At 38.4% G+C, this 13,001-nt stretch overlaps 1 protein-coding gene across 1 annotated transcript in view; it reads right to left on the bottom strand.

Moving 5' to 3' along the window:
* Positions 1-13,001, bottom strand: part of lrriq1 (leucine-rich repeats and IQ motif containing 1) — a 180,313-nt gene that overhangs the window by 100,946 nt on the left and 66,366 nt on the right. The window contains exon 15 of the mRNA XM_043709694.1: positions 2,005-2,184. Within this exon, the coding sequence (XP_043565629.1) occupies positions 2,005-2,184 (180 nt within the window). The remainder of the gene's footprint in view (positions 1-2,004; positions 2,185-13,001) is intronic.

Raw genomic sequence — 13,001 nt, 5'->3', positions numbered from 1 at the left:
GGTTCAATGTACTCAGTTTAAAATAACATTCTCAGGGATTTTCATCTCAAAATGATTTTGATCTTGGTCGAACACTAACTTTTCATTCAAAGGTAGTCTAATTCAATATCTTTCTCAGGAAGACTGATCTATATACAGTACCCATCCTGTTCCAAAGTCTTCACAGGATAATACTACCGAAAGTTAGAAGTTAAACTAAAAGTTTCCGCTCAAATATGGTTGTTTTTTTTTCAGTTAAAAAAAACAGCAAATTCCAGAACTGTCTAACAAATATTTGGGGCCCCATTATTTACCATATTGGGCCACAAACAATCAGAAGTAAACCCTAGTCCATTAGTGCATGAAATCTATTCAGTCTAGAAGTAGGTTTCTGAAGCTGCTCTTAAACTAAATCACCATGTTTACAGGTTATGACAGTTCAAGTTATGACAGCGATCATGATGATTTTATCAGTATCTCTTTCATCATTTCTGTATGCTTTGATATGGTCCACCACAGCATGCAACTCTAAAATTTCTTCTAAAGGTCATTGTCTTTCCACTTTCTCACCTACCTTAAAACCAAGCTTTTAGTCACCCCCTTCTGGTAACTTATTCTTTGACACAGCTAATTTTTGCTCATTTCCGCATCTTGGAACATTTTTAATATGTAAAACCTTGATTGTAAATATTGATTTTTATTGTTGTCACATGTACGAGATGCAGTGAAAAGTATTGTTTTGTGTGCTATAGCACTATATAAAGTGCATCAGTGTAATCATGGCAGATCGTACTATATAAAGTGCATCAGGGTAGCAGAACAGAGTGCAGAATTGCAGAATACAGAGCTTCAGCTGCTGGTAAGGTGCAGAGAGAGAGAGAGAGAGAGAGAGAGAGAGAAAGATCAGAATTAATATTTGAGAGGTCCGTTCAAAGGTGAAGAAGCTATTGTCCAATTTATTCGAAGGTTTATATCTTCTGTTCAACAGAAGAGGGTGGAATAGAGTGAAACCAGGATGAAAGGGTCTTTGATTATGTTGGTTGCTTTCCTGAGGCAGTGGGAAGTATAGATGGAGGCAATAGATGGGAGGCTGGTTTATGTGATGGACTGGGCTGTGTTCACAGCTCTCTGTAGTTTCTTGTGGCCTTGGGAAGAGCGGTTGCCATACCACACTGTGATGCATCTAGGTAGGATGCTGTCTATGATACATCTGTAAAAAATGGTAAGAGTCCTTCTGGACATGCCGAATTTCCTTAGCCTCCTGAGAAAGTACAGACATTGGTGTGCTTTCTTGGCCACTGCATCAATATGGGTGGATGAGGACAGATCGTTGGTGATCATCACTCCCAGGATCTTGACACTTTTGACCATCTCCACCTCAGCATCATTGATGCAGACAGGGGCATGCCTTCCACTCTGCTTCCTGAAGTCAATGACCAGCTCCTTCATTTTTCTGAAGTTGATGGAGAGATTGTTGTTTTTATACTATGCTGCCAAGTACTCAATCTCTTTCCTGTATTCTGTCTCGTCATTGTTTGAGATCCGACCTACAATTGCAGTGTCATCAGCAAACTTGTAAATCGAGTTTGGGTGGATTTTGGCCACACAATCGTGAGTGTATAAGGAGTTTAGCAAGGAAATGCCTACATAGTCTTGCAGGGCAATTGGTGTTGAGGATTATGGTAAAGGATGTGTAATCACCCATGTAACCTGTCTAAATTTATTTTATTAATTTTCTTAAAATGATGTAGTGTAATTGAAATATTATGTGGAGGACCCAGCAAACCAACATGATATTTTTACCAAATATTGAATTTCATTTCACCCACACACAAGTCCCAATGGATAACTCAAATCAAGTGTTGATATACTAAAATGGAAAATATTTATACTAAATTGTCCTGTTTCCTGTTCTGTGCAATTCTTTAATCAAACTAACTTATGTGTCAAAAAACTATTTGCTTGCATGAAGCATGGCTTTATGTTGCAGTCTAACAGGGATGAAATGTGAAGAGAGAGACTTACTCCAGTTCAGTTTCATGTCTCTTGAGTAATAATTCAGAGTCTTGAAGCTGGGCCTGACACAGTGCCAGGAAACTCCCCGATGAAGGTCTGTTATGCCTTTTGGCACAGAATGTATCAGTGGAACTAATCCTTTCACCATCTAGTATCTTCAGATTTGATAATGTTTTCAGGATTGAACATCTGAAAGAAGCAATACACAAAATTGACGAAAACGATTACGATCATATTTTAATGTATAATTGTGTTCCTCTGCTAGAATCTTTTCTCTTAGTATTACCTTTAAATGCGAAGTTAAATATTTATACGATTTAATCCTGAAAAAACAATTGTTTTCGAATAAAATTCTCCATTAATTGAGATTATAGAACTATAAGATCACCATTAGTCAACTCAAAAGTCAAGCTGAAAAGATTATACAATTTGTATAATTATGTAATTCAATAAAATAGTCACTGAAATGTGAAATAAACATAATTTTTCCTTTTCCTTTCTGAATATTAAACCATGTACCAGAAAAGAAAAAGCAGAACATGCTCCATCATGCATCATTCTACGATTCTATTATTTTATGCAATACTTCATGTTCCCCATTTATAATTAAACCTCAGAAAGAATTATCTGGAATAAAAAAGACTAAAACAATGAATTTAAGAACTTCCTGTGCATAACCTGTTAATATGTCACAGAAATGGTCATCTATGCAAAGTATGTTTTACATACAGTCTCTCCCAATATTTCTTTCTTTGGTGACATCTAAGTTCTTTAAAAAAGATAAAGTCATGGTAAGGATTGCTCTCTCAGTAGAGAGATGACTGGTGGTGGTTTAACCTGAGGCCACCATGCCTCAGGGTGTGGAAGAAGTTAAGAAGGAGAACCCTTCATGGAAATTTCAGCTGGTGTGGGAATTGAACACAGATTTGGCATCAATCTACATTGCAAACTAACTTTCCAATAAATTAAGCTGCAAACCCCCTTTTGCGTTTACATTTCTACAAGGTAAAAACAATGACTGCAGATGCTGGAAACCAGATTCTGGATTAGTGGTGCTGGAAAAGCACAGCAGTTCAGGCAGCATCCGAGGAGCAGTAAAATCGACGTTTCGGGCAAAAGCCCTTCATCAGGAAAACAGTATTCCTGATGAAGGACTTTTGCCTGAAACGTCGATTTTACTGCCACTCAGATGTTGCCTGAACTGCTGTGCTCTTCCAGCACCACTAATCCAGAATTTACATTTCTACAATCAGTTAAAAAAATGTGTGCTGATATTGTGATTATCTTATTATTATTGGCGGAATTTTCAAAGATTATTTAACATGCAGCAACATTGACTCAAATTTCATTATCAGCAGTGAAGAAAGCTACTCCCAAAGATCCAATGATCCCTCTGGCAACAATTTTTCTTTTCTAATGTTTGAATTGGGAGCCAGGTCAAGGATATTTCCAGCTGATTAGCAACAATGAAAGCAGCAAATAGGACCAATAACAAATCACAATCAAGTATCCTAACAGCCAGGAAGTATAATATATTAATTATACTTCATATAAAATTTACATTTTAGAATACAAAGTAAATGACATTGTGCAGTTAAAGTTGAGATATAAACGCAATTTACAAAAATAAGTGACATGTATCATAATGGGAAAAAGATGACATTTTACCAATATAAAATTAGTTTCTAAGGTCAGAAGGTTTTCTGGCAGCTGTGAAGAACATAGTAACATTGTTTATGAACATAAACCAAGTGCATGTTTTCAATAGTTCAAGGGAAGCTTTTTGATTCTGTTTGCTGGGACTTTGCCAATTCTGAAAGTACATTAAAATGTGTACAAGTCACCATAATCTGGTGCCATTTCAATTAAACAAATTATAAAAAGAAATGATTCACACAAAGTTAAGACAAATTTCATTTTCTGTTCCATTCATGGCTTCTTGATTTTTGAAGTGTCTGCGAGATGCTGCCTCACTCCACTGCCACCTAAGCTATTCCTGAGGCACCTGCAAGGAGGAAGCACACTGAAGCAGCCCCTACCACAGTGGACCGGACGCAGAATGCCACTTCTGCCACAGCCACCTCAATGGTGCCGATACTCCAGTTGCTGCCATAGCTAGGAGACTGTCCCAACCCTTGAGGACTGGGGCCCATCTCAACTTTGGAGAACTGAGAGACCATCCAAATTAACTCCTGAGGTCTGAGGGTTCATTCACTCTACTGCCATTGCAGACGCCGCCAAAACACCAGAGTAAGAGAATGAACCCCAGTTCATTGACGCTGGAGGCATTGTTCAAGCCATATCTTAAACTTCTGTCGAATACAGTTACCTGTAACAAAATTGCTACTGGATTATTATGAACCATTTATCTATAAATCTACTTTCAATAGGTGAAAATGAAATCAGCAAAATTACTGCAAAACTTCCAGGAATTCATTTCCACTTGTCATGACTTTTTGTTGTACTTTTAGATAAATATTTAAATTGCAAATTCATATGCGAACCTTTTTTGGAGCTTTCCTTTGTAAACAGTTCATGTAACAATGTAGTTACAAATATTCTGCCACTAGGTGGAAATCAAGCACCGCTGTTATTATGAAGATAAGCTGAAATCACCATCTAAAGCTGCTAGCTTAACAGTGTCAAATCCTTTTGTGTTTTTAAAATTATATGTATATCTTTTAAAAATTGTGCCAAGTTTTTAAAAATGCTGCAGCTTTATTTATTAAGCTGTGTTTTTGTTGCAATTTTAAAACAGATGTTGCTGTCATTGGTGCTTTTTGCTCCATTCCGTATGCTGCTTTGAAGTGTAATGGCACTGTCAGCTCCACTACTTCTATCCATAAATTTTATTCCTCAATTGGTCCTCCTCTCTTCAGCTACGGTCAAGGTACCGATAAATATTTCACCGTCAGTTTTGCTGGCTTTATATCCCTAGCCTTAGCTCCGCTCTGTGTTAATTTTTTAATAACAGTAGTAGCTGTTGTCTGTTCCACTTTCTTCAATCCTAGTCCTGACCTCAAGCCTTATGGCATCATCAATCTAGTTCTCCATTTTCTAATTGCAACCTCAGTCCAGTTTGCTCCAGCCGTGGCTGGTTTAAGTTTCCATAGTACTGTGAACCCTGCTTCAGTTCTCCATTTATTGTTTGATCACAGTGCTGGTTTCTGTTCCTCCAATCTCACTCTAGCTCTAACTTTTTCCATATTTGCATTGGTCTCCCTCCTTTTGCCAAACCCAGCATAGCTCTCAGTAAAATGTTTCATTTCCCTATCTTTGGGTAAGATTTGGGTAAAATGACGGTCAGTTTTCATTCATGCTGCTCAGAGTCCTATCTGAAATGACATTTTTTAGTTCATTTGCCTTCTATGATAATACATTTCAATTGTCTCAATTGGTGGACAATTCTTATTTGGACTTGGTCACTAAAAATCCATGCAAATTTATATTTTTTTAAATGCCTTAGTTGATGGAAATGTTTTAAACTAACACTCCTTCACTCAATCAGAGTCATTTATTTAAGACATCAATTGGCAGGAACTTTGTAATGAGGATTTGCTTTCTACAGGATATGTGCTAAATATGAAAATACTTTAGGACATAATGCAGTGCATTGAAATCAATGGGAAATGCAAAACCTTAAATGGCTACCACTTGTGTTTTTTTCAAGAGGTATAAACTCAACCCTTCCATCAATTAAAGCCAATGCGTTAAAATGAATTCTAATTCCTACAAATAATTGTAAGCAAGGACATGAGAGAATCACTAGCAGTTGCTGTTGTGTTACACTAGATGACATTTTTATTTTATGAGGGCATAAATGGTACAAGAGGGTGAAATCAACTAATTTTTGCAATGTACCAACTTTACAATATGGTTTTATAAAAAAGATCTGGATTTTGCAGTCATTGGTGAAGAACAGTGCTGACCCCTGACCCCAAAGAAACCTGGCCACACAGGTCTATCAAATTCTACTTATGTTCCCTCTAATTTTTCTTGCTCCTGAGCACTCCTCAGAGATCCATGTGCAGCTGCCTGACTTAGAGGGAACACTAATCTCCCTTGCTATGGACTTAATTGATATCAAGAAAGCAGTTTCTGATGTGAAATTGAGGGGTTCGATCATCAGGTTCCAACAGCAGTGATGTAATAGGGAAGCAGCCAAACATATTGATACATTCTCACAGACAACTATTGAATCGTTCACTTTTAACTTTAGGTGTTTATATTCAGTGGAGTAAAATAGAAAAATGCACATAAGAGTAAAATGGAAGATAAAATTTTAAATAGCAAAATAATTAATAGATTTTCCTTATCACTTATGAGAAACAACATTCAGCAAACAAATAATTACTATAGCAAAACCAGTCTTGCTGTTTAGTAGTCATTCTGAATTTAGTGTGTTGTTACAAAAACAGAGCAATGCTTCATTCAATAATACATAACTTTCACAATGGTTCTAACATGAAGGCTGAGAATGAAAGTTATTTTCAGTTTAATGATTTCTGATTGATTATTTTCTAGGGGGACTTCAATAGTGCACACCATGGGAAAGTTTGACAGTAACTTTTGGATTTCTATGCATAGACAAACTCCAGGAATTACTGTCAGGTTCACATGATGCGAACAGTTTCTTTATCACCACTATAAATTCCAGGTTAAAGCTTAGATGTAATCACATCAATTATGAGAATTAAGTAATGAATTATATTAAATGAATTATATTAAGTAATGAATTAAATTGTGCATGCACTTTCAGAAAATGATGGCACTCAACATTATAACCATATAGTGTATTTAAATGACCATTAAACAAGGATTACCTTTGGTGATTTGAGCTCCCTCCTTTCCTAATGAGGAAACTAAAAAAACTTATATAAATTAAAGTATTTACTAATATGTTCAATGTAACTCTATTCTCAACAGAAATGCAATCAGTTTATAAATCTATGCGTCAGTGCTACCTGGTTCCTATCACATTGGTATTCAAAAATTCCCTGCATGTGGTAAGAAGTGGAAGGTTCCTGCTATATGTAACAAGCAGCAATAAAATAGTCATGATTAATTTATCCAAGAACTATGTTCAGTCAGGTTGCCCTATGACAGCAGTGATCTGTGGGTTGTACTGTTGATTGCACATTTAAGCCAAATGCTCATAATGAGTTCTGATTATGAACTTTAAATAACCCTATTCCATGACCCTGAATGATAGCAGTTCCCACATGTATGGTACTTTCATCTCCATGCCAACTTAACACTCCCTAAAATGAAAAATACCAGGAAATATTATGTCCTGCATTAGTGACATTTTGCTATTAAAATGTACATTTCACATGCTTTACTTTCAGAAGGACACACTAAGAAGATGAAGTAAACAATTGTCAAACCATTTCATACACTGTTCAACAAACAGCAAAACATTTCAGATTTCAGTATCTCATTATGCAATTTAATCAACTGAATGTCAACTCATACGCAGCAACTATTCGTTCAGGTGTGTACAAATAGAACTTTGTGTCACACAATCGCCAAATAAAGTTCTCATTTCTGTCTGTTGAATAAGCATGAGTGGCCAATGCAACTCTAATTGTTTTCTATTCTTTATCTGTGTATGCATGTGAGATCCTCAGCATCATATGCAACTTGCAAGGTTATCAAGTTAAATACCACAGTAAGAAGTAACACATAATAATGTTCCAATTCAATATTATTCATAGTGTTCCATGAATTTCTCGGACCAACTTATTTTCCTTATACTGTTGTGGAAGTAACATGACTAAATGAATCTGGAAACCAAGTTAGTACTAACAAAAACAGAAATTGCTTGAAAAATTCAGTATGTCTGGCAGCATCTGTGGAGAGAATTCTGGATTCAGTGACCCTTCTTCACAATAGAAAGTTTAGAACTAATTATTAGATTGATAATGTTTAACTAGATAGTGGGACAGTATTCCGCAACATTGTAATGGCCAGTAATTTACTGATTCATACTTAAACATTATGTCAAAGCTTTATGCTGTGTTGACTTTGTCAAAGAGAACCTACAATGTTTTATGTAAATTTAATTTTCCAGTCTAAGTTTTCCTTAACTCCTCTTTTCAAAGCTACTATCATAACCTCTATCCTGGAAAATCTTTCTCAACATTTCCACACATGTAAAGTTTCATGGCATGTAGTACTGCTGGCTAGTCCAGCATTTTTGGCCCAATTCTAATTGTCTGATGAAGATGGTGGTAGTGAGCTATGTTCTTGAACCGCTGCAGTCCTTGGGATGCATTGCTGCAGTGCATCTTACAGAACCATCTTGTAAACTGTGCTGCCACTATATATTGGTGTGAAGAGACTAAATGGTGAAGGTAGTAGATGGATATCATCAAGCTTGCTGCTTTGTCTTGGGGATAATGTCAAGCTTCTTGAATCATATTGGAGAAGATCATTGTCTGTCATTTGTGTGATGCAAACGCTACTTGCTGCTTTTCAACCCAAGCCTCCTTGTTGTACATGTGTTGGTGCAAACAGGCATGGAAATACTTTCGCATCTGAACAATTACAAGTGGTGTTAAACATTGTGTGAATCAACAATAAACATCCCAATTTCTGACCTTATGATGGAAGGAAGGTCATTGGCAAAACAAGTAAAGATGGTTGAGCCTAGGACATCACTCTCAGGTGATGGGGCTTATACGGTTCTGGTTTGCAATCAGTTATTTTCTGATTTTTAAGTAGCTCGAATCACCCCCAGATCAGTCGTTCTGGGCATTGGACATATTTAGGAAATGTGAAATAAAGAAGGCAGTAGACAGATGTTTGAGGGAAGAAAAAAAGAATCTGTGCCTATTTACAAAAGGTAAGTAAAACACAAGAAATACAGGTAAATGCAATAAACTGGAAACTTAATACAATCAACTATACAGTATTAGCCAGATTAAACACTATTAGAATCTAAAGACAATAGTTTTAATTACAGAAACTTTAATCAGGCTTTCTACCCTTGTGGTTCGGAATCGGTTTAGCTCAATTGGTTGGATTGTTGGTTTGCAGAGCAGTGTATTGTCAACAGCGTGGGATCAATTCCCATCACTGGATTGAGGTTACCATGAAGGACTCTCCTTCTCGACCTCTTCCCTCACCTGAGGTCTGGCGGCCCTCAGTTTAAATCACCACCAGTTGCTTCTTTCTAATGAGAGAGCAGTCCCTATGGTGTGGTAAAACTATGGTAACACAATATCCTTGTGGTCCCAATGCACTGTCACCTCACACCTTCCTCTCCCTGTGAACTAGGTCAGAACTTTGGGGTCTTGGGAGTTTGAGCTCACCACTAAGGAAAACACGGTTATAAAGTGCGCCCCGTTGCTGATGGGGAACTAAGAAATGGCAGAAGAGCTTAATAGCTTGCATCAGTTTTCATGGTGAAAGACACCAGTAGCACACCAGAACTTCAAGAGTCAGGCGCAGGTGTGAGTGTAGTGGCCATCGCTAAGAAGAAGGTGCTAGGGAAGCTGAAAGATCTGAAGGTGAATAAATCTCCCTGGATGGAGTTCTGAAGGAGATAGCTGAGGTGCTGTACAGTCATTGGTGGTGATCCTTCAGGAATCATTGGAGTCAGGGAGGGTCCCAGAGGACTAGAAATGCTAAGGTAACATTCGTGTTTAAGAAGGGAGGGAGGAAGATGACATGAAATTATAAGCTGGTTGGTCTGATTTTGTGCAATTGGTAAGATTTTAGAGTCCATTATTAAGGATGAGATTGCAGAGTATTTGGAAGTGCAAGGTAAAATAGGGCTTAATCAGCAAGGCTCAGTCAGGGGGAGGTCATGCTTGACAAATCTGTTAGAATTCTTTGAGGAGGTAGTTAATTAGTCAAAGGAGAGCCAATGTGTGTGATTTATTTGGATTTCCAGAAGGCCTTTGACATGAGACTGCTGAAGAAGCTCAAAGCCTATTGTATTAGCCACAAGTTATTGGCATGGATCGAATATTGGCTGACTGTTGCAAAGAGGAGTGTAGGGATAAAGGGATCATTTTCAGGATGGCAGCCAGTGACTTGTGGAGTTCTGCAGTGATCAGTGCTTGGACCACAACTATTCACATTGTACGCTAATGTTCTGGACAAAGCTACTGAGCACATTGTGTCATCAGTAAACTCAGCAACAAAGATAGGTGAAGAAACAGGTACTGTTGAGAAAGGGAGAGGCTGGAGAAGGACTTGAGCAGGCTAGGAGAGTGGACAAAGAAGTGGCAGATGGAATACAAAATAGGAAAGTGTGAGGTAATGCTCTTTGGTAGGAAGAATAGAGGCATAGACTATTTTCTAAACGGGAAAATGTTTCAGAAATCTGAAGAACAATGGGACTTGGGAGTTCAGGATTCTCTTAAGCTTAATATGCAGGTTCAGTTAGTAGTTAGGATGACAAATACAATGTTAGCATTCATTTTGAGAAGGCTAGGACTGTAAGGCTGTAGAAGGCACTGGTCAGACCACATTTAGAATACTGTGAGCAGTTTTGAGCCCATAATCGAAGGAAAGATGTGTTAACCCTAGAGGGAGCCCAAAGTAGGTTCATATGAATAATCCTGGGAACAAAAGGCTTGTTATATGAAGAGTGGTTAAGGACTCTGGGTCTGCACTCAATGAAGTTTACAAGGATGCGGAGGGATTTCATTGAAACTTACAGAATACTGAGAGGCCTGGATAGAGTGAATGTGAAGAAGATGCTTCCACTAGTAAGACAGACTAGGACTCAAGGGCACAGCCTCCGAGTAAAGAGATGACCATATAGAAGTGGGCGGCACGGTGGCACAGTGGTTAGCACTGCTGCCTCACAGCGCCTGAGACCCGGGTTCAATTCCCACCTCAGGCGACTGACTGTGTGGAGTTTGCACATTCTCCCCGTGTCTGCGTGGGTTTCCTCCTTGTGCTCCAGTTTCCTCCCACAATCCAAAGATGTGCAGGTCAGGTGAATTGGCCATGCTAAATTGCCCGTAGTGTTAGGTACTGGGTAAATGTAGGGGTATGAGTGGGTTGCGCTTCGGCGGGTGGGTGTGGACTTGTTGGGCCGAAGGGCCTGTTTCCACACTGTAATGTTTACACATTGTAATGTAATCTAAAGTGAGATGAGGAAGAATTTCTTCAGCCAGGTGGTGGTGAATCTGTGGAACTCATTGCTGCAGAAGGTTAGGGAGTCCAAGTCACTGAGTGTATTTAAGACTGAGATTGCTAGGTTCTTGACTAGTAACAGGAGCAAAGCTTACAGGACAAGGCACAAGACTGGCGAGAAACATAGCTGCCATGATCAAATGGCAGAGTACATTCAATGGGCCAACTGACTTAATTCTGCTTTTAAATCTGATGGTCTTATACCTTCAGATTTTTTTTTTGCAGTCGCTTTTATTGATTTCAATTCAGATTTCATCAACAGCTTTACTTTCATGCAAACCTAGCTCCACAGAACGATAGTCGAAGGATCTACATTACTCGTCCAGTGACATGATTACTACCTCTATGCCTCGCCTGGAGCAATTCAACAAGGCAGCTTAATACCACCTTAAGGGCATTTAAGAATGGTCATTAAATTATGACCTAGCCAGTGACACCCATGCTCCATTAACAAATAAATAAAACAACATTATGATAAACTACTGCCATCAAGTTTCCAGCCTAGCCACAGTTCTGATAATGCCCTTGCTAAAGTCAGAAAAGACATTCTTTATGACTTCAACTATAAGTTATCGCCTTAACTCAGCTGCTATATCAACTTCCTCTATCATCCACGTGGGTGGAACCACACCCTAGTTAGGTTCCATTATTATCTTGCATGGCCAAAGAGTCACTGCAATGGCTTCTCTTCCCATTGTCATTCTGCCACCTTTAAAGTTCCCCCAGAGATCTCATCTTGTCCCCCCTTCTATTTCTCACTCACATGCTTCTCTCAGTTATACTGTCCTAAAACACAGCATCTCATTACACATATATGTCGATGCCAATTGGCATGGTCTCACAAGCTCGATGCATCTATCAACTGTCTTTAATTTGTGACACTACTTGTCTGATAATAGAGAGCGGCTGAACTGAACTTTGTTGCAACTAACTATTGTAGTGGCTTAACTGTCTTTGGTCCTTGCTCTTTCCATCTCAGCAATTGTTTTAAAATTGAACAAAACTGATGATAACCTTGATGTTGTGTTTGACCCAAACAATCACTAAAACTGACCACTTCCACCCATGTAACATCACTTAACCATGACCTACCTTAGTTCAATTTCTGCTCAGATTCGCATTTCTGCTTCTGTTATGAATAGTCTTGATTGTTCTAATCCTCTCTTAGGCAGCTGTCTGTATTCCACCTGTATAAAGTGTTGCTCGTCCAAAACTCTGTTGCCCATGTCTTACCTTCAAATCTCATTTACGTATCATTCCCATGCTCATTGATCTTCCCCATGTGAAAATGCTTCAATTTTAAAAGTCTTAGACAAAAACAGAAATTGCTGAAGAAACTCAGCAGGTCTGGTAGTATCAGTGGAGAGAAAACAGAGATTATATTTTTAGTCCAGTGACTTTTTTTCAGATCTGTCCATTAGTAAAGTGGTGGAAAATATTGTCAACTGGGTTATCAAGTTGCACTTGGCTAAGCAAACCCTCCTCACCAAGCTCAGTTTTGGTTCCATTTAGACCACTCAACTCTAAACCTAATTATAACTTTGGTCAAACATGAACAACAGTTGGATTTCAAAGTTTGTGTGAGAGTGATCAGCCTTGATACTAACACAGCATTTAACTGAGTGAGGGAATGAGAAGGTATCTTGAAATTGAAGTTGATGGGATTAGGGGTAGCCAGCTGACTGGAATCATACCTAGCACAAAAGGAAGACAAGGTAAAAACAATGACTGCAGATGCTGGAAACCAGATTCTGGATCAGTGGTGCTGGAAGAGCACAGCAATTCAGGCAGCATCCGAGGACAGGCAAAATCGACGTTTCGGGCAAAAGCCCTTCATCAGGAATAAAGGC

This window comes from Chiloscyllium plagiosum, chromosome 19, assembly GCF_004010195.1.
Source record: "Chiloscyllium plagiosum isolate BGI_BamShark_2017 chromosome 19, ASM401019v2, whole genome shotgun sequence".
NCBI classification, from domain to species: Eukaryota; Metazoa; Chordata; class Chondrichthyes; order Orectolobiformes; family Hemiscylliidae; genus Chiloscyllium; species Chiloscyllium plagiosum.
The sequence above is the reverse complement of the archived record's forward strand: the minus strand, read 5'-3'. Positions and strand labels throughout refer to the sequence as shown.